This window comes from Musa acuminata, chromosome BXJ3-3, assembly GCF_036884655.1.
Source record: "Musa acuminata AAA Group cultivar baxijiao chromosome BXJ3-3, Cavendish_Baxijiao_AAA, whole genome shotgun sequence".
In the NCBI taxonomy this organism is placed as follows: domain Eukaryota; kingdom Viridiplantae; phylum Streptophyta; class Magnoliopsida; order Zingiberales; family Musaceae; genus Musa; species Musa acuminata.
The window spans coordinates 8,398,410-8,420,036 of NC_088351.1; the positions used below are offsets into that span (position 1 = coordinate 8,398,410).

The 21,627-nt window shown below is 40.0% G+C and overlaps 2 protein-coding genes across 2 annotated transcripts; both read right to left on the reverse strand.

Annotated features, from left to right (window-relative positions):
* Positions 1–2,968: 2,968 nt before the first annotated feature.
* Positions 2,969–4,113, reverse strand: LOC135633450 (protein SMALL AUXIN UP-REGULATED RNA 51-like). The gene is made up of 2 exons (XM_065142902.1): positions 4,053–4,113; positions 2,969–3,887 (listed from the first exon to the last, which is right to left on the reverse strand). The coding sequence occupies exon 2, from the start codon at positions 3,406–3,408 to the stop codon at positions 3,100–3,102; it is 309 nt and encodes a 102-aa protein (XP_064998974.1). The 5' UTR covers positions 3,409–3,887; positions 4,053–4,113; the 3' UTR covers positions 2,969–3,099.
* Positions 4,114–15,553: 11,440 nt separating this feature from the next.
* LOC103977912 (AT-hook motif nuclear-localized protein 22) lies at positions 15,554–18,372 on the reverse strand. Its single transcript, XM_009393568.3, has one exon. The coding sequence runs from the start codon at positions 16,746–16,748 to the stop codon at positions 15,807–15,809; it is 942 nt and encodes a 313-aa protein (XP_009391843.2). The 5' UTR covers positions 16,749–18,372; the 3' UTR covers positions 15,554–15,806.
* Between the last annotated feature and the right edge of the window lie 3,255 nt (positions 18,373–21,627).

Here is a 21,627-nt window from a genome sequence, read left to right on the forward strand (position 1 = left end):
AAGTGGTAACTCATTAAATATTAAGGAAATGTATCAAACTGGTATCTCACATTATTTGTCGTGAGCATTTTTTCTCACCGTGGTTTAATATATTTTTGTCTATACTAAAGGAAATTGAATCCTTCAACTTATAAGCTCAAACCATAAGTTTCAATCGTTTGTACACTACTCTCGAAGAATACAAGTTAATTTACTATCGAAGAATTCTTTAAATAGCTCAAATCGACCACTAATAATCATCATATGGGTATTTAGTTTCGATTTCAAACTTTATATAACCAAAATCGTCGGAATCAGTAACAATCTATTTGAAGTAGTACTGATGTTCCCAGTGCAGTGGTGTTGCCCGTCCCCACACGGTTCGGACTCGGGAGCTCCGTCTGCGCTGCTGCTGGAGGCGGCCACCGATTGGTCCTCGGGCTCTCGTCGATAAGATTCATGGGGGCTCGCCGCCAGCTAAGTGTGGGACCATGAGATCAAACGAATCGAGTAGCAGCAGCGGCGCTCTCAAATCGGCGTCCTGTGACTCGAATTGACTTGGCATACCCGTCTCGTCTCTCCTCGATTATTATCGTGCCATTTCTTCCACAAGCGAGACGGATGAATACAACATTTCCCTCGCACCCAAAATCCTAAATTGTTCGGATTATACGAGTCGACATCGATATTATGTAGTCCACACGGGACCATCTACGGAAGGAAGGAATGCCGGCAGACATGATATTTTGTATTGGATACCGTGCGCCAACTCTTTGGCTTTACCACGCAGGATGATGAAGTACACACAATCTGATGGGAATGTTCTCGTGTGAATGATTGTGTGCTGTTGTTTTACATCCAATATGTTATCGTAACCATCTTAAAGACCTTTTAATTAGCGTATTTTTTTTTTATTTTTGGTTGAAAATTACCGACTCTGAGAAGCACGCATTCTCGAGCGGGAGAGAAAGAGGAGAGAGGGGAGGCGAAGCGATGAACATATGATTGGGCCACTCGAACGAAAGGGTCTTCGGAGGAACATGTCATGTGCATGTCCGGGACGATACACCAGCGGCGGTTGATCAAAGGACAGTACACAGCAAGCACAACCCAACACCGTGCACAGTTCCTCTCATCTTCCCTGTGAATGATTACGTTCACAAGGATTACGTTCCTCTCATCGTCCTTGGCATCGATTACGCATGCACCTTGTGAATGATTACGTTCTCGCATCTTCCTGTACGTACTGTTACTTGCAGGGCTTTGGTACCATTCATTCACCTGTGGGTAGCTCAGACAAACCTGGGACTTTTGTCTTGGCGTTCTGATTCCCGAGTCCTTTGCTCTTTCGGTTTGGATTATGTACCTTCGTAATAACAATAACAACAAGATTTTGTGAATGATTGTAGACGTGTTATAGTTCTTTCCTTCGATCGACATATATCTTTTGCCTTTGACCAAAACATATTCAGCCGTTTTTTTTCCTTCTTAATTCCAGTGCTTTGATTGCTCGAGTTGGTGGCTCGTTCTAATCAGAATTATTATTGTTGTCTCGAACAAAGGCCCAGCTGCAGATATATCTATCTCATCACATGAATGGACCTCGGAAAGAAGTGATCATATGGAGGGAGGTTTGATCCACAAACGCGCACCGTTCAGTGCGAGGAAAGTGACTGAAGCCACTAACTCACTGTTGATAGAAACAGAAGATGAGCCACCGGGGGGAATCATTCATCTCCTCCGGCACAAAAGCGGATTGATCTGAGGTTTGCTGTGTCTCATCCCTGTGACGTATAACGACGGAGCTATGATGACGAGAGGACAAGTTTTAGGATAGAATAGACTTGGGAGATCATTATTTTATTTTATTTGACACCCTAATACATCAAAGCTGAGCTGGCAGATTGGATGAAAATATCACCATAATTTTAAAAAGGAAAAAAAATTAAATTTTTTTGATTAATTAAATAAAACTTGAATTAACTGAGGATATGTATGTATTTGTTGTATATTCATTTATATATACCATGTGAGAGATCATGTAGAAGCTTAAGTGGATAGGTTTTAGAGTCTAAATAGTGAAGACAGTGGCTTGAAAGGGGCTCATCAGGAGGCATGTCATGTGCATGTCCGGATGCATGAAAATATTATCGACTTGACGTGCACATATTGCCGAATGATGCTCATGAAAATATTATCATGGGATCATGAGGGTGTACGGATGCATGTCCATGGTACACCACCGATCAACTTATTTAGGTGGAAGATGTCAATTAGTTTAATCATAAACATTTTGACATTGATGATAAGATTTCCCTATTAAATCATGTATTTATCTTTTGTCTATATTTATTATTCCAAGTTGCCATCTCTTCTGTATTTATTTTATAGATCGAAGCCTGAGATTAAGGATATTTTTGTCATCACATCGACTTCCGCATAAGAGTAAAGAAAGTATTCCATCTTAGTCGTTTACTCTTCGTAAAATAAATAAATAAATAATAATTTATTAAATCTATAATTCACTTGAAAATAGTAACTAAATAGAATTATAGTGGTGCAACGCTAATGAGTTGAGTTGGGTGCCTACCGCCCATTGCTCTGTAGCCATCAAACTTGCCTGTACTTGAAGATGCACTTCCAAGAATCTCTCTCATATGGGCAATGGGATTTTTGTCCATTTGTTACCTCATCGTGTACTTATGTAATGAATGACCAACAAATAAATCAACTTAAGAATTAGAAACCAACTTAATCTCCTCAAATGTGTTCTTATAATTCTCAAATGTATTCTTTTGTTTTAAGAATGAAAAATTCTTAATTAACCGAAGCAGTGAACAGATAGATCATCATCTTTTATGTCACCCAAGTCCATATTAATTTTTGTTTCGATGATCTATTTATTACTTCTCTTCGCTTGCAAGCGTTAGGTTTTGATCTTCGATCCCACATAAAGTCGATTAGCAGTAGTTGGAGGATCCTTGAAATGTTATGTCAACGGAGGAGCAGTTTCCTCCTCAATAAATTATATGACTTACAATTAGAGGTAGGTAATATACACACACCGATGGATTTGACGTCCAGTCGAAACAAAGAAGAAAGAAGCATGAGAGACGGGTTTCATCTGAGCGAGGAGGTGAGGGAGCGGAAGGCCACCTCGTCGCAGGGGATGGTGAGGCCCATGTGGTGCTTGAAGCCGAACTCCTCCTCGGACTGGCGGAGGAGGCTCTGGAACTCGGGGTGGTCCAGGTAGGAGATGGGCACGATGTACCGGCTCCGGTTCTTGCCGACGTACACCACGAAGTGGCCCCTGGGCACGTCCACCGGCGGCCCTTCCTCCTTCTCCTCCCTCCCCAAGCTCGAGCACCGCTTCAGTATTTGCTTCAGCACCGCTGTCTGAGCCAGCTTGTTCTGCTTCTTCACTGCCATTCTTTTGCTCCTTTCCTTTCCGTTTCAAGAGATGATCAGCAGAAGAAGAAGAAGGAGAGGAAGTGCGACTGAGTTGTGGGGAGAAAGGCGGTGGTGGAGGGGTGCTATTTATGCCAGTAGCAAGGCGGGGTGTGCGAGGTGAGAGGGACGGACAGGGGCATGTGGAGAGGTGGGGGTGAGAAGGGCAAGGACACAGAGGACGGGGAATAGGGGTGTTGGGTAGTTGTGGCCATGAGGAAGGACATGCGGGGCCGTGCAGCCCCGTGCCTCTGCTGACCTCGCTATCGACAGCCATGGCCCCTCCCTTTACTGTAAAGCCACAAGCAAAGAATGACCTCCTCTCCTTTTCCTGTAACCTCGCCTCTGTTACCCCATGACCGAGGGTGGATTCTCCTGTCACTGCAGTCCAGTGAAGGTTTTGTATCCCTGCTGAATTGCTCAGCCAATAATTCACTCCACAAACACCATGTTCGAGATTCCTGCTCTTTCGACGCACATTAAAGAGAGAGAGAGAGAGAGAGAGAGAGAGAGAGCAGAAGCTGGAAAGAATTGCGTTTGAGCTTACAACTTCGTTCTGACAATGAACCTACAATGATGGAACAATGGTCAAAAGGCTCTTTGATAAAGAGTGGCTGTCGACTTACCGGAAGGGACATCTCTCGAGCACCATCACACGCATCGGCTAGTGGTCATGCTTTTCTATACCTTTCTTCCATTCCACGGATCTCTCTGCCTTTGACCAGGTGCTATGACTTCATCAATCTGTTGCTAGGCCGAGGCGTTTTCCAAGTTCCAAGGGGCAGTCGGACATTTAATTCAATTCCCAATATAAAACTAGGACCTCTTCCTCTACAAGCTTCGTAAGAGCAAGTTCTGCACGGGAGTCAGGAATTAGATTGAGACAGCTTCATTCGTTTAGGAAAGGTAGGGTGAACCGTACAGGGCAGTACTGCCATGGCGCCATTGGTGTCATCATGGTCATTGCAGAAGCCATGTGGTGTCTTCCCCCACTGTCTTCCTTGATATATATATATATATATCACCCTAGAATGCTCTTTAGTAGCCAGACTAATCTGCCATGCTTTATGCCAGATGAGGAACACTTGAGACTCCTCCCCCCTCACCTGGCTTGCACCATCCTCAAGCTCTTCTTTATCCCCAGTGCCAACACACTTCTGATACAAAATCATATAAGCAGTACAATCATTCTTTCCTTGATTAGTAGATCAAACAAGAACTGGTGGATCAATCTTGAAGGGACAAGGAAGGAAGCAGAGAATTAGAGTACAGCTGCGGCTGGCCAGCTAGAAGTGGACCATCTGCCAAAACCTCTAGTACAGTCATTCTTTGGTTTATAAGTTCATGATCTTCCTCCTGTAGCATCAGACAAGAAATGGTATCAGGAATGATTGATTGCCCACAGACAGAATGAAGCAGAGAAATAGAGTGCTGCTGTTAGCCAGCTAGAAGTGGACCATCTGCCAAAAATATGTAATAGGACCAATTCTAGTCCAGTAATTAAACCAGTTGATGCAAAATAAATAAAAAAGGGTGATACTATACAAGAGAAATCAGGATCTGCTATTTCTGGAGCTGCTGAGTAAACTTTCCAATTATTGATGCCTGTTGTCCAACGGATGGTGGTCGATCTGCAAGCCTTCTTTCTCTTCTCTGAGCCGCATCTTTTTGGTAACTCAGTTTGCAAGCATGTTAAAGAGATAAAGTGGCTTTAACTTCAATCACTATCAAATCTGTGCCATAGTGATACGACTTATGGGTGTTTCAATGCTGTACATTGGCCAAGAAAGTGACTCGTTGCTGTAATGACTACCGCATGCTAGCTAATGTTGTTTCCCTTTATTAGAAGAACACACAAGATAGAAAGAAGATCTTTCTTTCCAGTTAAGCTGTCCTTTCCTAGTCTGATGTCCATTCAATCAACATCAAGAGCGACTAGTTATGAATTCAAGATCTGTTGCAGAACTCTACTGACTTGCATCCCAACTCCCTTGATCGTGAGTAAAAGTGTTTGCAGAAAAATTCACCTTCTGAATCAGAGCCAAGCATCTGTTTTCTGAGCATTAGCATGGTTGTCATCATTTTATCATCTACATAAACTTTTAAAAGCTGTTGCAAAACCAAGATTTTAATCGAACAAAAGATTTTGCTGTAAGAATTTGCATACATATCCGACTACAGAAACCAAAAGTAAGAACTACGATCTGCTTTTTCCATCAAAATTCTATGAACTAGGAGGGTGCTAAGCGGTGCACATGTGGACGCATTGTGTTCATCCGAAAGACAGGTTGATGCACTGGAGGCCAGTAAGCAACAAAGATGGAGATAACAGGAAGAGGGAGATACAGAATCAGTCACCGATGGAATGCAGTTAACAGGAGAACGATGAATTGGAAATGCGTCAGGTAACTGTGATGATGGCGACCACACAGTCGTGTATTGCACGAGCGCCATGTTACTCTTGCCCCTAGTTTTTGTACGTAGGTACAAAAGATGGTCCCAAAGAGATCATAGTAATCCGACTGCTCTCTGTTTTATCCTGTCAAGAAGTGGCAACCTCATATTGAAAGTTATCAATCTTTTTTCGGTATGGCTTAAGCTTCTCGAAGACCCATAACAACAAGTGCTATTTTTACTGGGAGGTAAACAATGAAAAGAAGCAATATAACTTCGTCACAGTTTTATCCACCTCGAATGCACAGTTTCTATCAAAAATATCATCACCAGAAAGGATGATGGATCTGGATTTATTGTGTCCAACAAGAAGATGAGAAGAAAATATGACTTGTCTGCATCATAAAATAAGTCCCATTCACTGGTACAGGAGCACATTTCACATCTTTTCCTTTCTCCTGTTACAGATGACATACTGTTCTATTCTGTCTTGCTGTAACTAAAGGATCACCCTAGCAAACGATTAAAGACTGGAGGATTAAGATAGTTCCATAGAGATAGATACATGCCAATTTGATGGTATACAATTCAAAAATCTCAAGAGTTATGGAGATGGAAGATATATATAAAAAAAAAAATTAAAGAAAAAGAAATTTCAGAGAACTAAGAGTAGCAGATGGTGAATTGCAGACTATCTGCAGAGGAGATGTTTCATTATTTGGTATCAGAACTCTGGAAAAATAGGGCAAGACAAGCATTGATGTCTTGAATGGCAGAAAGTGTTGCATGCAGTAGTTAGTATCAGCTCACCGTCAGTCGCAGTATAGCATGTAACAAGCACTAGTGTGATTTAGTTACCATATGCCATCATCACCTTTAGCCATGTAGGAATTAATTCTATGGTTTTACATCTGATAACATTTGAGTTTATGATTTTTTTTTTCTCTGCGGTGGTCAAGGAGTCAGCACGGCTTGGTCCGCAGGTCGATGTACGGGTCGTGCAGCATTCGAAGACGTGTCTCTCGGTCGATCGGAGGTCCCTTGTGCTGAATCTACAGGAGTATATCCGATGTGACGACTGGGTCCCAAGGGCCCATGTTTGTGCTAATGCCAAAGGTGGATCGTGGCGTGAATCATGACGTGACCGAGATCCGAAATATTAATTATCAACAGTATAGGAAGATGTACTAAGATAATGGAGTAATTTAATTTAAACATCAACTAGAAGCCTTTTCAAGAGGGCCTGAATGTGATACATCATGGTGTGACCACTGAATGATAAGGAACCTTTGCAGAAGCTGGATTATGAGCATAAGTTGCCAGCTGATGGTGGAAAGATTTTTAGTGATTCATGAATCATTCTGCACTCCTACCTGAATGCCATACGAAACATTCTTTTTGAGTTGTTCTTCAGGGTGAGAAATAGCTTCGACAATTTTGCTAGGACAGTCAAATTGTGGAATATGGAGACACACTTGTGTCATTCGAGTAACTTTAACTTGTCGACTGCATGGAAGGAACAGACGAGCATTTCCACATGCTTTGCCTCCTGCTAATCCCTTTTGTTTCATTTTGCCCATGCCACCCATTTCCCGGACGAGAGTTCCCAAAGCAGGTTTCTAAAAATCAACCACTGGTCTACTGTTGCAAGTATATAATGTGACGGATGATAAATCATGATACAGGTAAGTTGCATTCTCATCATGCCGATGTATCATCTTCTGCAGTTCAATGCATGAATGAGATATGTCCAAACAAGTCTGTTCATGGAAGCATGTGAGGAGAAGACAGGACTGCTATCTCCAAGGAAATCAACGAGCCACGGCCCTCGGTTTCAGGCAAGTGGCGAAGGACGAGGGGCGTCATCCAAACACATGCGATCCATGATGTGCTCAACTTGTTCTCGAATAGCTCATGTGGCTCGAGGGAGATCACAACTTCACAACATGATGCGTGGGCACAAATCTAGCAAGAGCACATGAAACCCATATCTGCTGGTCATTTCCTCCTCCTCCTCCTCCTCCTCCTCCTATATATGAACGCACGCAACAGTTTACTTGCACTTACTACAGCGTCAAATACGACCCACAGAAATGGGGAAAAGATTTCCAAGGATCACTCACTGGAAGCAGATGCTGAGGCACTCAGAACCCAGTCACAAGTCTACGCTTGTTGATGTCCCCAAGGGCCACTTCGCCGTATACGTAGGCGAGGCGCGCAGAAGCGGTTCGTCGTCCCCATAACGTGTCTCCAGCATCCTTGGTTTCAAGATTTGCTCCACCAAGCCGAAGAGGAATATGGTGGGCTTGCTGTCTAAGAATTCCATGCAAAGAAGTCTTCGCAACCCTCATTTTACAGATGAGGGCAGATGCATGTGGCTGAGCATTTAGTATGACGACTGTAAATTCCAGCTTCTGTTGTCATGATTCACGCAAGAACAAATGCATTGGAGGAGTGTATTGCCTGAGAGCAAATGCATCGAACTGTCGTCATCCTTCAGCCAAGAGAAGTCAAAGTGCCCCTCCCCTTTGATCATCGCTTTTACTGCTTACACTACAATTGTATCTCATAAGACTGAGGTGGCTGTCATTGTCGTAAACCTCTTTCGGTGCGCACAGTGCAGCTATGTTAAAGTGATTCTTCTCGTTTGTTCCCGAGCTCTTTAGACTCATCAAGTTGAACCTCGACGTGACGGAAAACATTGGTTGGATGCAGCAAAGTCAATGTCACGGGTAATGGAATTTATGTGGCCAAACATGACTGGTGCTTTATGTGCCTTCAACCTTTCATCACCAGAAATCCGTAGCTTTCATTTGCCTTCTTCCACTTAGGTTCAACTTCCATCGTCTTCACCGGTAGTCCTAGGGAATACATTTGCCTTGTCAGCAAATGCATCATTGCCGAATATTGGATGGAATTATATTCAATTTTAATATTTTTTTAAATAATAAATTAGATTTATAATAAATTTTAAGATTTTTTATTATCATATTATAAAATAATTAATTATTAATTTGATTATAAGCATTTTCAATTAAACGTCTTAGTCATATATCCATACTCATGAGTGGCAAATGAGAAGGTTTTGTATTCTACTTTAGTTATAGAAAGAGAGATCGATTGTGTTTCTTATCAATCATGAGATACAAGTAGAATCATATTAAAAAAAAAAACATAGTTAGAAGTGGATCTATGATTATTTAAATTAACTCCTAGATCAGTATCTACATAATCATATAATTTAAGATAAATATCCTTCTTATACGATAACCCCAAATCAAAGAGAATTCACATATTTTAAGATTTCATCAAGATGTGACTTTCTCGAAGGTTACATAAAATGATTTATAAAACTAACTGAAAATATAATATTTGGTCTTGTAATTATTAAATTGATGAGACTATCAATAAAAGTAAAAAATTGAGGATTAAAAAGAATCTTGTAATTGTTACAACTTAGCTTTATATTTACATTAAGTAGTGGAATCTTACTTTTGTTAATTTTAAATATTTCAATAACTTTTCTTATATAATTTATTTGAGAGATAAATATACCTTCTTTTATATTTATTACCTCCATATCAAGAAAAATATTAAGTTCCCCCTAAGATTTTCATTTCAAATCGAAGAAAGAGATCATCAAAATTTTTATTTCATTATAATCGGTGATAATCATATCATCCATGTAGAAGAATAATAACACGTAAACTTTTTTATTTTCTTATAAATAAACTAGGATATGAATGAGAGACTCCTTAGCTCATCAAATGGTGAGTCTCCTTAAGAGGAGATGAAGATACACTTTTTATATATAAGAAAAGGGATAATTATAATGAAGAAAAAGAGATAATGCTACCCGTAAGTCAGAGTATTCTTTTAAAAAAAAGGTACAAATTGAAAGAAGATAAAGTGTCATAGGTTTGACAAGCTAGATCGTATCAAGAAAAATTATCATATTAAAATTCAAAGATAAAATATTATAAATAAAGAAGATTGTTTCAATGCTATTAATAAAGATTGAGGTAAATATTTTATGATTAAAATTAGTATAGTAGAGAATCGATCAATTTTGAACATAATTAAATAGTTGGTTTAAAATGCGATGATCATCATCTCATTAGTGATGGTAGAAAACTCATCAATACAATGATAATGATGTAATTATCATGATAGATAATAATATTGATCATATTATATTCAAGAATATATCATATTTCAAGTATAAAGAAAATTATTTTTATATTACAAATACATTTAATGTTAAAAATTATATTCTTTTGGTCTCAAGTTTCTTTGCAACATAAAGGAATTAAATGCAAGGTCCACCTTGGTAAAGGGTCAAAAATTTATATCTAATTCTTATGTTGATAGGATAAGTACATGGTACATTAATATGACATTTTAGACTTCATATAAGTTTTCTCAAATTAAAAATCATGATGTACAAAAGTCTAGTTAATGATCTTTCCAGTTTTAGTATTTTTAGTAGTGATGAAGTTTGTGAAGACCGTAAGCAATCGGTTGATAAATCAATTTCGAGGTATAAGTTTTTCTTAGAATTTATTCATAGTGATCTAATGGGCCCTACTCAAACTCTATCTTTACGAAGGTCTCATTATATACTTCTATTTATTGATGATCTTACGAGGTTCACTTGGATTTATTTTATGAAAAAAAAATCAGATTTTTTTTTAAATTTTAAAAATTTAAGTTAACAATTGAAAGTATTCTTGAAAGAAAATTTAAAAGGCTATCCACCGATAATGATGTAAAGTTCTGATAGATTATTTTTCTTTTATAAAGAGAACGATATTAAGATGTAACTCACTTATACAAATGCACCACAACAAAATAGTATGGTAAAATGAAAGATTTGACATCTCATACAGACTTATAAGTATTAACCTCATGCAACGAATCTACATAAAACCTTATGAATAAAAAATATGACATATGTAACTTATATTATTAATTAAATCTTTCTCAGTTTAATCAATCTGAAGACTCTATACGAGTCATATTTGGAGAAAAACCAAATGATAAACATTTTAAAGTATTTGATTCTCCATACTATGTTCACATACTAGATTCAAAAAGAAGTAAGCTTAATACTAAGGTTAAGAAATCCATCTTTATAGTCTAGATGAAAGGAAGAAATGATAAAAATGTATGAATTCACAAAAACATAGGTATATGGTATATCAAGATATTATGTTTAATGAAATTTGCTTTTATAATCCTCCACAAGTAGTTTTTTTTAATATTAATCACAACAATGAAAGTAATATATATATATATATATATATATATATGTATGTATGTATGTATTCAAAACTTGTGATTGAGTTCTCTTTATCATCTAGTGCTCTTATGGATTATGGCTTTTTTTCTTCTTCATCTACATCCACTCTAGTATTTCTTAATCACCAATTATGTAGCAAAGTGATAGAAAGAGTAATAATACTTATGAAGAGAAAATTTTCAAGATTAAAAAGATCAAAAAGAATAATTATCAAACTAGTAAACTAGTACATTACAAAGATGGAGATAATGTAAGCATATATCATTATGATTTTCTGAATCAATTAAAGATCTTAATCCTATTTTGTTTTAATAAAGTCAAAGGTGTCAAGAAGTTGAGGATGTCATGGATAAAGAAATGAAGACACTTTATAAAAATAAAACTTGAAATCTTATGCTAAAGTCTTCGAATAATGTAGATCTAATTACTTGTAAATAAGTCTATAAGATGAAACATAAGATGAAAGTATAAGAAAAATATTTTTAAAAATATATACCGAAGATTATAAGAAAACCTTTAGTATTATGGCTAAGATGACATTTATTATGATAGTTATTGCTCTAGTAGCTAATCTGATGGAAGCCTTAACAACTTGATGCGAAGAATACCTTCTTTTTTGGTGAAATTAATAAAGATATTTATATAGAGTAACCATGTTGATATATTTTTATTTTCAAATTAAGTTATATTTGCAAGCTAAAAAAGACTCTTTATGGATCAAAGCAAACTCATAAAGTAGACATGAAAAAATTACTCAATATTTATATTTCTGTAGTTATTTTTCCTTTCATTCAAATCTTAGTTTATTTGTGAAAAAGTAACGAAGCTTATATATTATTATTCTTCTGTACGTGGATAATATAATCATTATCGGTAATAACAAAGTAGAGATTTTAAAGTTTCATAATGATCTTTTTCTTTGGTTTGAAATGAAAGTCCTGTTGGAGCTCAATATTTGTCTTGGTCTAGAGATAATGAATACAAAAGAAATATATTCACCTCTCAAACAAGCTATGTAAAGAAAATTCTTGTAAAGTTTGGAATTAACAAAAATAAAAAAGTTGCCACGCCACTTGATGCAAAAATAAAACTAGATTATAATTATGTTGGTAGTCTTTTTTTACTTAACAATTACAAGACCAGATATTGTAATTTTAGTTAGTCTTGTAAGCTAAATTTTGATGTAACAAAGGTAATCTTAAAATATATAAATTCTACCTTTATTTGAGATTATTATACAAGAACGTTATTTATTTTGAATTACATTGTTATGCAAATGCTAATCGTAGAGGTGATTTAAATAATCATAGATCAACTTTTGATTATCTTTTTATATGATTCTACTTGTATCTCATAGTATTATAAGTGATGAAACAAATAGAAGATAAAAATAATTATTAAAGAAGTTTTATTGAAGAAAATAAGAAGCTTTATTGAAAAAAATGAAAATGCTTAAATACATTAACATGTCCCTCTCATATTTATACAAATTAGGAAAGAGGATTTTCCTCAACAGAATAAAGGATTTCTTAAAAAAAATTTCTCATATAATTGGGAAAATCTTATCTTCTATCATGCCCCCGCAAGATGTTCTCCTGTAAGGATACAAATCTTGGATCGACGCAAATAATGATTTACGAGCCAGAGGCTTCGTGAGTAGAGCAAGAGCAGATCGTTACTGCTGTTGTTGCGGCTACAACGACGACGGCTATAGTAGAGGAGAAAGCTACAGTAATAGAAAAAGTTATAGCAATACTATAGTAGAGGAATAAGCTACAGTAAAGAAGGAAGTTATAACAGAGGAGGAAGTTGCAGCGATGTTACAGCGATACTATAATAGAGGAGGAAGCTACAACAAAAGTGCAGCAGAGGAGAAAGCTACAATAGAGGTACAACAGAGAAGGAGGAAGCTATAGCAAAGGTGCAATAAAGGAGAAAGCTACAATAGAGATACAATAGAGAAGAAAACGCCACAACGGAAGGGAACGAACGTTGATGCAGAGTGGTAGTGGAGAAGATAGTTACCGTTTGCCGAGGAGAAAAGATTTATCGCACTGATAGCCTGACGATGGAAAAGCAATAGTAAAAAGCTTTTTCTTTTACCGTCGGAGGTGGAGAAGCAATAGATGAGTCGACAACGAGAAAAGAGCAAGTGGCTCTAATAGTTGCTCTGATACTATGATGAAAAAAATAGAAGATAAGAACAATTATTGAAGAAACTTTATTAAAGAAGATAAGAAGCTTTATTGAAATAACTTTAGCTTAAATACATTAAGCTGTCCCTCTCCTATTTATTAAAGAAGATAAGAGGATTTTCCTTAACAGAATAAAGAATTTTCCTCAAAGAAATTTTCTCATATAGTTGAAGAAATCTTATCTTCTATCAATAAGAAACAATAATCGATCTTCCTTTCTACCATTGATGCAGAATATAAGGCTTTCTTACTTAAGTGTATTTGACTTAGGCATTTGATTGAGGATATTTATTATCAAATTAACAACCCAAGTATTCTATAATGCGATAATCAAAGTGATTTAAAATTAACTACAAATCTAATTTATCATACAAGAACCAAGCTTATTGAAATTTAACATCATTTTATCCCAAAAAAGTACCTCAATAAGTTATTAAGGCTATAGAGATCAAAAGCAAGGATAAATATACTTTAAGGGGGATTGCTAAGATTTAAAGTATTATTTTTAGAGAATGTTAAGATTCTTATCCTTTTAGATAAGTTAATTAAAGATAAAAATCTTAAGATAAATTGATTTGAAGATTTTTAGTTTTAAATAAGTTGATTAGATAGAATTTATAAGTGTTTTTTTAATTAAATATATTTTATAAGTGTTTTTTTAATTTAATATATTTTAAATAATTTAAACTTGAACTAATAATATATTATTATTTGAAAATAATTACACTTACATATGATCATCTCTTTCTCTTACATTATGCATAGCTTGTCACTAGCAAATCCATGAATTCTCGAACAGCTATCCTCCCTTTCTCTCACATTATGCATACCTTGTCACTGACAAATCCATGAATTCTCAAAAGAACGATTGATCTTACTAAGTTTCAGACAAGTTCATATAACAATAATATGATCATGATACCTCGATTTCCTGATGTAACTTAGTATCATGAGGCAAATGGAAGAAAATATAATAGTTTATCTGCACAATTAAAAAGGAATGCATAATAAACTTTATCTAAACTATACTTGTACTTGAATTATTTAAAAAATATTTAGAAACTTTCATATCTAAGATAAACTGAAGAAAAAAAAAAATTGATTCAATGCGATCCTAAAGCTCTAAAACACATGTACATTGGAATGTTTCCCTATAGAAAAGAAATAAAACACATGTATTGTTGGAATTTATGAGAAAAACTGCAACCAAGGAGATATATAATGCATGGGAGCAATTGCATAAACCTAAATTGCATACTCTAAAATCAGACCTGAAATTTGATGAACGATCATTTGACTTTGCAACATAATTTGACTAACATGAAGAGGATATGACGAAAACAAAAAGGCGTAAAATCGACAATTCAGCAGCAGAAACATGGCCGATCGTTCTCCCCACACAATGGCCGAAGAGAGTTGAAAGATCGTCAAGAACAAAAGTCTTCAATTGGAGTTTGAAGACCAATTTTGATGATGAAGAAGAAGAAGATAAGTCTCCTATGTGGAAGCTGGCCAGTAATGTACGGAGGAGGTTAAACATATACATGCCTGTCGACCCCTCTGCGCGTGCTGCTTCTGCCATTACTGTTGCTGCTGCGGCTGCTGCTTCTTCTTCATGTGAGAGGCAGAGTAGGTTTGCACCCCTACTTGATTCCTTGTTTTCAAGCTGGCTGGTTTGCCTCGGGAAGAAGCCGATGAGAAAGAATGCACGTGTAGGACAGTCCTCCATGACTCCTTGTTGTTACTCCAAGTTACCAGACTTTGCTCGGCCATCTGACCCTCTTGCTGTCAACGGGACAGGAAGAGGAATTCCCTCATACCACAGAAGAAGAAGAAGAAGAAGAAGAAGAAGAAGAAGAAGAAGAAGAAGAAGAAGATAAAGCATCGTAAAATGTCAGTGCAAATGGACAATTTGCTAGGTTTTGTTTCAAGAATGGCTGAAGACAGGAGTATTGTCGGGTAAGGAGTTTGTGAAGACCAAAAGTCGTGCATGATAGTAATGTCTTGTAAAAGAGCTTATGAATGCCATTAGACAGGATGATGGAGAGCTTTAGGAATGGAGTCTAGAAGCGATGAACTGAGTTGTGGAAACCGGAGTGGTCTTCGAAGCAACAGATAGTGATGCTAGAGCTCAAGTACAATGCTTGTTCCTTTCTTTCTCACTCTGCCTTCTGTCGAAAAGGATGAACGGAACTCTCTGTGCATGGGAGATGTACGCAGTTAATTGGAGAGAAAAGAAAAGAAACAGACTCATAATTCTTCCATTCTCTTCTTCCCCCATATGACATATTCATCAATTAAGCGTTTCGTTCGCAAAGTTCAGCCACTAAGAATCTCCGGATTTGTACAAGCTATTTCTAAGATGAGTCAACCTAACGAGAGAAGCCAAAGTAACGAGAACAAACCCCATCTGAAGACAATCCAACTGAGAAAGAACAGAAGGGAAGAAAAGAAAGCAAGATAGTGAACGAGTGCAAACTTTAATCGAATCAATATGGCGGACGAACTCCTCCGGCGCCCCATCCGTAAGCGTCCGCAGGCGACTGCATGTTGTTGAGTAAGCTCGGCGACAGGTTGTGGAAGAGCGGGTTGTTGGGGTCGGGCAGCAGCTGCTGCTGGGCCTGCGGCGATTGCCCCACAAAATCTGGTGATCCAAGTGGCCCCTGCGCTTGTAGACCCTCTTCCTCCGGGAGGGGGAGACGCTCGTAGGCGGCGCTGCCGAACGACGCTGCCATTATGATGATGGGGCCCAATGCTATCAGCGGCCCGACCACGCTCCCTCCGACGACCTGTCCCTGCCCGCCCGACAAATAGATGGTCATTCCTGTGGCGGCCGGTGGCGCCGGCGGCGGCAGGAAGGATCCGGAGATGGAGAGGATCTCGAACCGGCCACGGAGGGTGACGACGGCACCGGGGGAGGCCGATTGGCGAAGGGTGACGTTGATCACGGTGCCGCTGCCGCCAAGGATGCAGACGCCGCGCTGCCTCCGGCGCGCGAAGGTGGCGACGCTCTCGCAGATGTCGCACCCGCCGGCGATCTCCATCACGTGGGACAGTAGCGCGTTGGCGCTGTTCCTGGTGATGATGATCGGTGGCTTCGGTTTGTTCTTCGAGCCTGGCGGCCGGCCCCGTGGCTTGCGATTGATCTCCCCCTCTGCACCGCCGCTGCCGGGCGATGTCATCGGCGCCTGCTCCTTTCCGTCAGCGCTGTTCGAACTGTTGCTACCTATAAAGTTATTGTTGTTGTTGCTGCTGCTGTCATCCATGTTGCCGCGGTGGAGGCTGCTGTGCTCTTCTTCGATCTTGGGCTGCTGCTGCTGCTGCGTTTGGAAGTGTTGGGGTACTTGCGGCGAATGGTGGAGGTGGTGGAAATCTCGTGCGCGGAAGGGAGGGAGATGGTGGCCATGTGTGGATGCCGTCATCGGATCCATTTCCTGTGCAATAGATTTCCTTCTCGCTCAAATTATTTTGCTGATACAACACAACTTGGATGGACGTGGGAATTGAAACAGTCCAGCAGAAGAAAGCAGGAAGAAAGAAAGAAAGAACGATTGAACAGGAGAAGGATGAACGAAGCCGAAAAAAGAGTTTGATTGATTAGCAGAGAAAGAGAAGAAAAAGAAGGAAAGCGAGGCGGCCGTCTGTCTGTCTGCCGTCTCTTTTCCTTTCTTCCTTGCTTTCTAGCACGCAGTCAGGTCACTGCTCCGTAGAGAGAGGGAAAGCCAAACTCCTCCATCTCCTCATTCTTTCCTTGGAAAATTGGGTATAAGTAGTGGCTGCTGTCGGAGTGGTTTCGGAGGAGGAAGAGGAAGGGTGCGGGTTCGGAACTGGTTTAGGGATTGACTCAGCGTTCGAGTATGTCAAAGCAAGGAAGGAGATGAATCCAGGATAGGGTGTTGGTAAGACACCGTCGACCCTGTCAACGTCTGTAGTCCCCTTTCTGTTTCCATCTCCCGAAACCCCTACCGCCTTCTGTCTCTCCCTTCCTTGGGTGATCACCACCACCTCCTGCTGCTGATTCCTGTTCTACTTCCTCCGTGTCCCCTCCTTACTGTGATGAGACACCGCCGTTTCCGCTTGTACGTAGCTCCTCATGTTTCGCTCTCTGTAGCTCTTATCCTGCAAAGCATACACCAAAAGCCTTTGTATCTGGTGCACCAACTCCTCCATCTATGTCTCGATCGAGTCAAGGTCAGCTACGTCGACATCAGATTAGGTTAGCGATCGTGTTCTCGCTACAGACCAATCATTCACTCGCCAACCACCCCGATTGTTGTGCATTATTTACGTTCCTACCCTGCCGGGAACGCGAGTGCTTTCCACGGTCTGATGTGCGGATCACTCGCCACAGTGGCCTTTTCGTCATTCACCTCGAAACAACCGGGGGATTCGTCCGCCATGGCGGAGGCCCGGCAGGCGACGCATGTGGTGGCTTTATCGTGGTAAAATAATAAGCGGCGGGGGTGGTCGGGAGTTGTCACGGAGGCCGCCTCAAATCTCGGGAGGACCACCATCATTAACGGTGGCGCCAACCCCGCCCTTCCTCCCTCCGCGGTCATGGCCGTCTCAGACGAAGCAGGAAGACCTCCCCGACCACCGAGTCTTCCGACCGGACCGTGCGGCAGAGCACGGTGTAGGTTGTGGGGACCACCGACGCGGCTCTGGGCTCTGCATGCTCGACCTACCGGAAGCCGCCATCTCATCTCGTGTGAACCTTGGACCGTCTCGAGTCGAGACAGCAAATCCCCACCGCCCCTCTTTCGGTGCTCCAACGCGAGTGCCGCCGCCCAATGCGATCCTTTGACGTTGGCCAAGAACTCGGTACATGAGAGGGAGAACACCTGCGGCTCGAGGGGAAGAGCTACCAGACGCGAAACTAAAGCTGAAAATTTGCAGCACGTCTGATGGATCATCGTACACCGTGCAGGTGGGAAACATCGCAAGAAGACATTGGAGGCTGAACTCAGGAAGGAGTTTTACTGATCGCGTAGGATAAGGAGCTCAAGCAACTACTTCTCCTCACCATAGGTCTTGTTACCAGGGACGAGGGAGTGGCTCAGAATGCGATATGGTATCGAGGAGGATCGATTCAGGTGTGTGTTTGCGGGAGACTCTCCCTTTAGAATAGCCTGAACCATATCTTTGTCACCATCCTTATCCCACGAATAATAATAGGAACAGTAAAGAAAATAAATACTAGTCTACTTGTGTTGTTCTTTAGGCAATTAAGTTATCCGGGTCGAATTTGGTGGACTGCAACACATTATATCGATCTTCAAATCAAGGAGAGTGTAACCTCGCAATCGCATCATTATTACATATAGGTAAATAGAAATTGGAGTTGACGCAAATGCCAATATTAGAATCTCGGCAGCACGCGTGTGCCAGCATTTTGAACGTCAAGTGCGTGCAGTTAAACCGGCGACGTCGGAAACCGATGACGGGATATATCAGAATCATGGACATGTGCCGGAGATGATGCTGGAGCTCACTTCGGCGATATCTAAACATCAAAATGATGCAGTCTTCATGAAGGGTGAGGGTGAAGCGAGAAGAACGCAGAGGCCAAACGAAGCTGTTGCCGAGGCGGAAAGCGAGGCGGTCGGGTCTTCACGTCATCCACTCGCATGCACCGCACGCGCGCTTCGAGAGGCGAGAGCTTTGCCCGGCGCGTGCGGTGCGCCGACACGGCACGCCCACCGGTCCTCCGCTTTTCGCGCTCTCTCTATCTCTCTCTTCATTAACAACAGTGAACGGAGAATCCTCAGTGGACAAGGACATTGCAGAAGCGACTGTTAGCAGCAGCAACTCAAAGCTCCACAAACGGTGATCATAATGCCACCCGCAACAATAATAATCCTTTCCTTGCTGTCAAGGAGCCATGCCATTTAACATCGTCGCATAAACTAATGTGTCATGCACCGAGTTCAATTCAGGTGGACCACCCGGAGGAAGCAGCCGCGGCCATGTGAACGGCACCAACGTCTGCCTCGAATCCAAACACAATGCCGTGGGCTTTTCGCTTTCGACAAAGTCCACTTTGAGAGCCGGAGGCAGGAAGGCCATGAGAGCTGCACCTCAACCTCCAAGAGAAGACCAGATCAGAAAGCTCTTGAGCACCCAGCGCTTAAACTAATGTTTCCATCAGCGAGCATCCCGGGAGCTATTTTTATTAGCAGCTGCGACTGCCAACCACGAAGAGGGAATCCATGTGAGTGATGGAGACCGCTTTGGAATCATCCGTTGTTCTTCCCTCACCTGCAGCTGGCTGAGTTGAAGCTCCAGCTTCCATCATTGGCTTGTACTGGACGAAGGACCGGCTCTCACGTCGATTGAGACCGGTGAATCTTTCGAAAGAATCGTGATATGTCTCCATCAACGCAGCTGCAACTTGCAATTAAACGGCAGCTGAGTTACGATGCAAAGCTTTTCCATTTTCCCTCGGTACCTCTTTTCTATGCAAGGACTCGACACTGCTTGCATGATAAACGCAGCTTTAAATGGTACTTTGGAAAGGATGATTCAACGAGCTCAAACTGGCCCTCAGCGATCACAGCTTTCATTTCGCTCAACCCGGTTTGACGATCCTTGCTACTCGCTAGCTGTGGGGTTGCATGGTTGGAAAGCAGCAGGAAATACTAATAAACCTAGGGCCACTGGTTTTGGTAGGGCATAGGATTCGTGTTCCTCGTTAACTAAGAACACATCGTTGGCCGAGGGTTAAACTTCTCTTTGCGTACTCGAAGTCTAAATTAAAGCACCTGAATTGCAGTGAAACCAGTAATATTGTAACACCATTTTACCTGCAAATTTAAAGAATCCTCCTTTTGCAATCATTCTTTTGTTCTGCAAGTTAGTTCATGGTAGAGGGTAGTACGTTGGCGAGGCAGAGTATTCTCTTTGCATCCTTGGTTTCGTGCAGTTATATTCAGCCTTTTGAGTGACCTGATGATGAAAGACAAAGTGGATGTGGAGGATTCTATAATTAGGCTTCTCTAATGTAATTATGGACTTTAATAGCTTGTCGATCGTTGACTTCGAACTTGATCCTACTCGTTATCTATAGAAAACTTGTGGAACCCTCTCGTTTAATTTATCCTCACGTCGGAAGTATGAGAAGACCTATTTTTGATTTATGGGAACTTGATGAACTTATGATCATTAACCTTTGAAACTAAGCATTTGAGGACATGCGGTTTAGAATCACTGAGTTAGGATGCATTTTGGAACATATATATATATATATATATATATATATATATAAGATTAAGTGAATGTATAGTTGTGAAATGCCATATGTCGATCACCTTAGATTAGACTTGATATTAAATAAGCCTAAATAGAGGCTAAAGGTACATATAGAGTCACTATTGCTGAGCGTTGTGTGGACCGGATGGGCCTCATGTGAACTATTTGATTCAGGGCATATTTGGGTGAAGATTTTAATTGACTAGCAAATCAAATGCAGTTGGAAATGAAATAATTCATTAACTATTGGTTGGAAATAGTCATCGCTCTATATGTCAACTTTTATAAGGTGACAAATCTTATGTATCAAAATAATGTCCTAATCTAATTACAAAAAATCTCTTATTCTTGCTAAGACTTAGTCAATTTTTAACACCAACTCTAAGAAAAGATATGATAAAGTTTTATTTTAATTTTCAACATCAATTTATATTATGTGAAACAATTTTATTTGATTTTGTCACCGTAAACGACATCCTTCAAAAACTTGAAAATGTATGCCGTGCTATGCATTGTAACTATTAATGTAGTGTGTGTGTGTTGTTTCTTGGTGTTTTTATCCTTAGGAAAGATAAATAAAATAATAATAATTTGAGAAACCTTCGTTTTTATAAATTTCAAACTCACCGATCCGTATTGATGTCACTTGTTACGATCCAATTTGACTAATATTATGTTTATTAACTAAAGTTTTCTTTTAGTGCTGTCATTTGACTGCGTCTGTATGTGAAATTAGCCACGAGAAAATGTCTCTATAATGACTTACGGATATTTTGGCTGTGCCAAAGACGATCCGTTGATAGGAAGTGGGTGCATGGCTCATGAAGCTTGTCTGCCATTGCGACTGTTTTAGGGAGCATGATGTCATATTTCCGGGGTTGGTGCTGCACTAAAGTCCAGCGGAAAGGGGATTCAAAAGATCCTTTCATTGCTTCGTGAGCTAGACTTTGTAGCTCAGATCGACGACTTGCTTCAATCGTTCCCCTTAGTTGTGATCATGAACTGTGGAATAAGAAGCGAAACTGTAAGTTGTTATTGATAGAAGATAAGATTTCCTGATAG

Excerpts from the sequence above, each read along its gene's own strand:
- LOC135633450 (XM_065142902.1), bottom strand. The coding sequence starts at position 3,408 with ATGGCAGTGAAGAAGCAGAACAAGCTGGCTCAGACAGCGGTGCTGAAG.
- LOC103977912 (XM_009393568.3), bottom strand. The coding sequence starts at position 16,748 with ATGGATCCGATGACGGCATCCACACATGGCCACCATCTCCCTCCCTTC.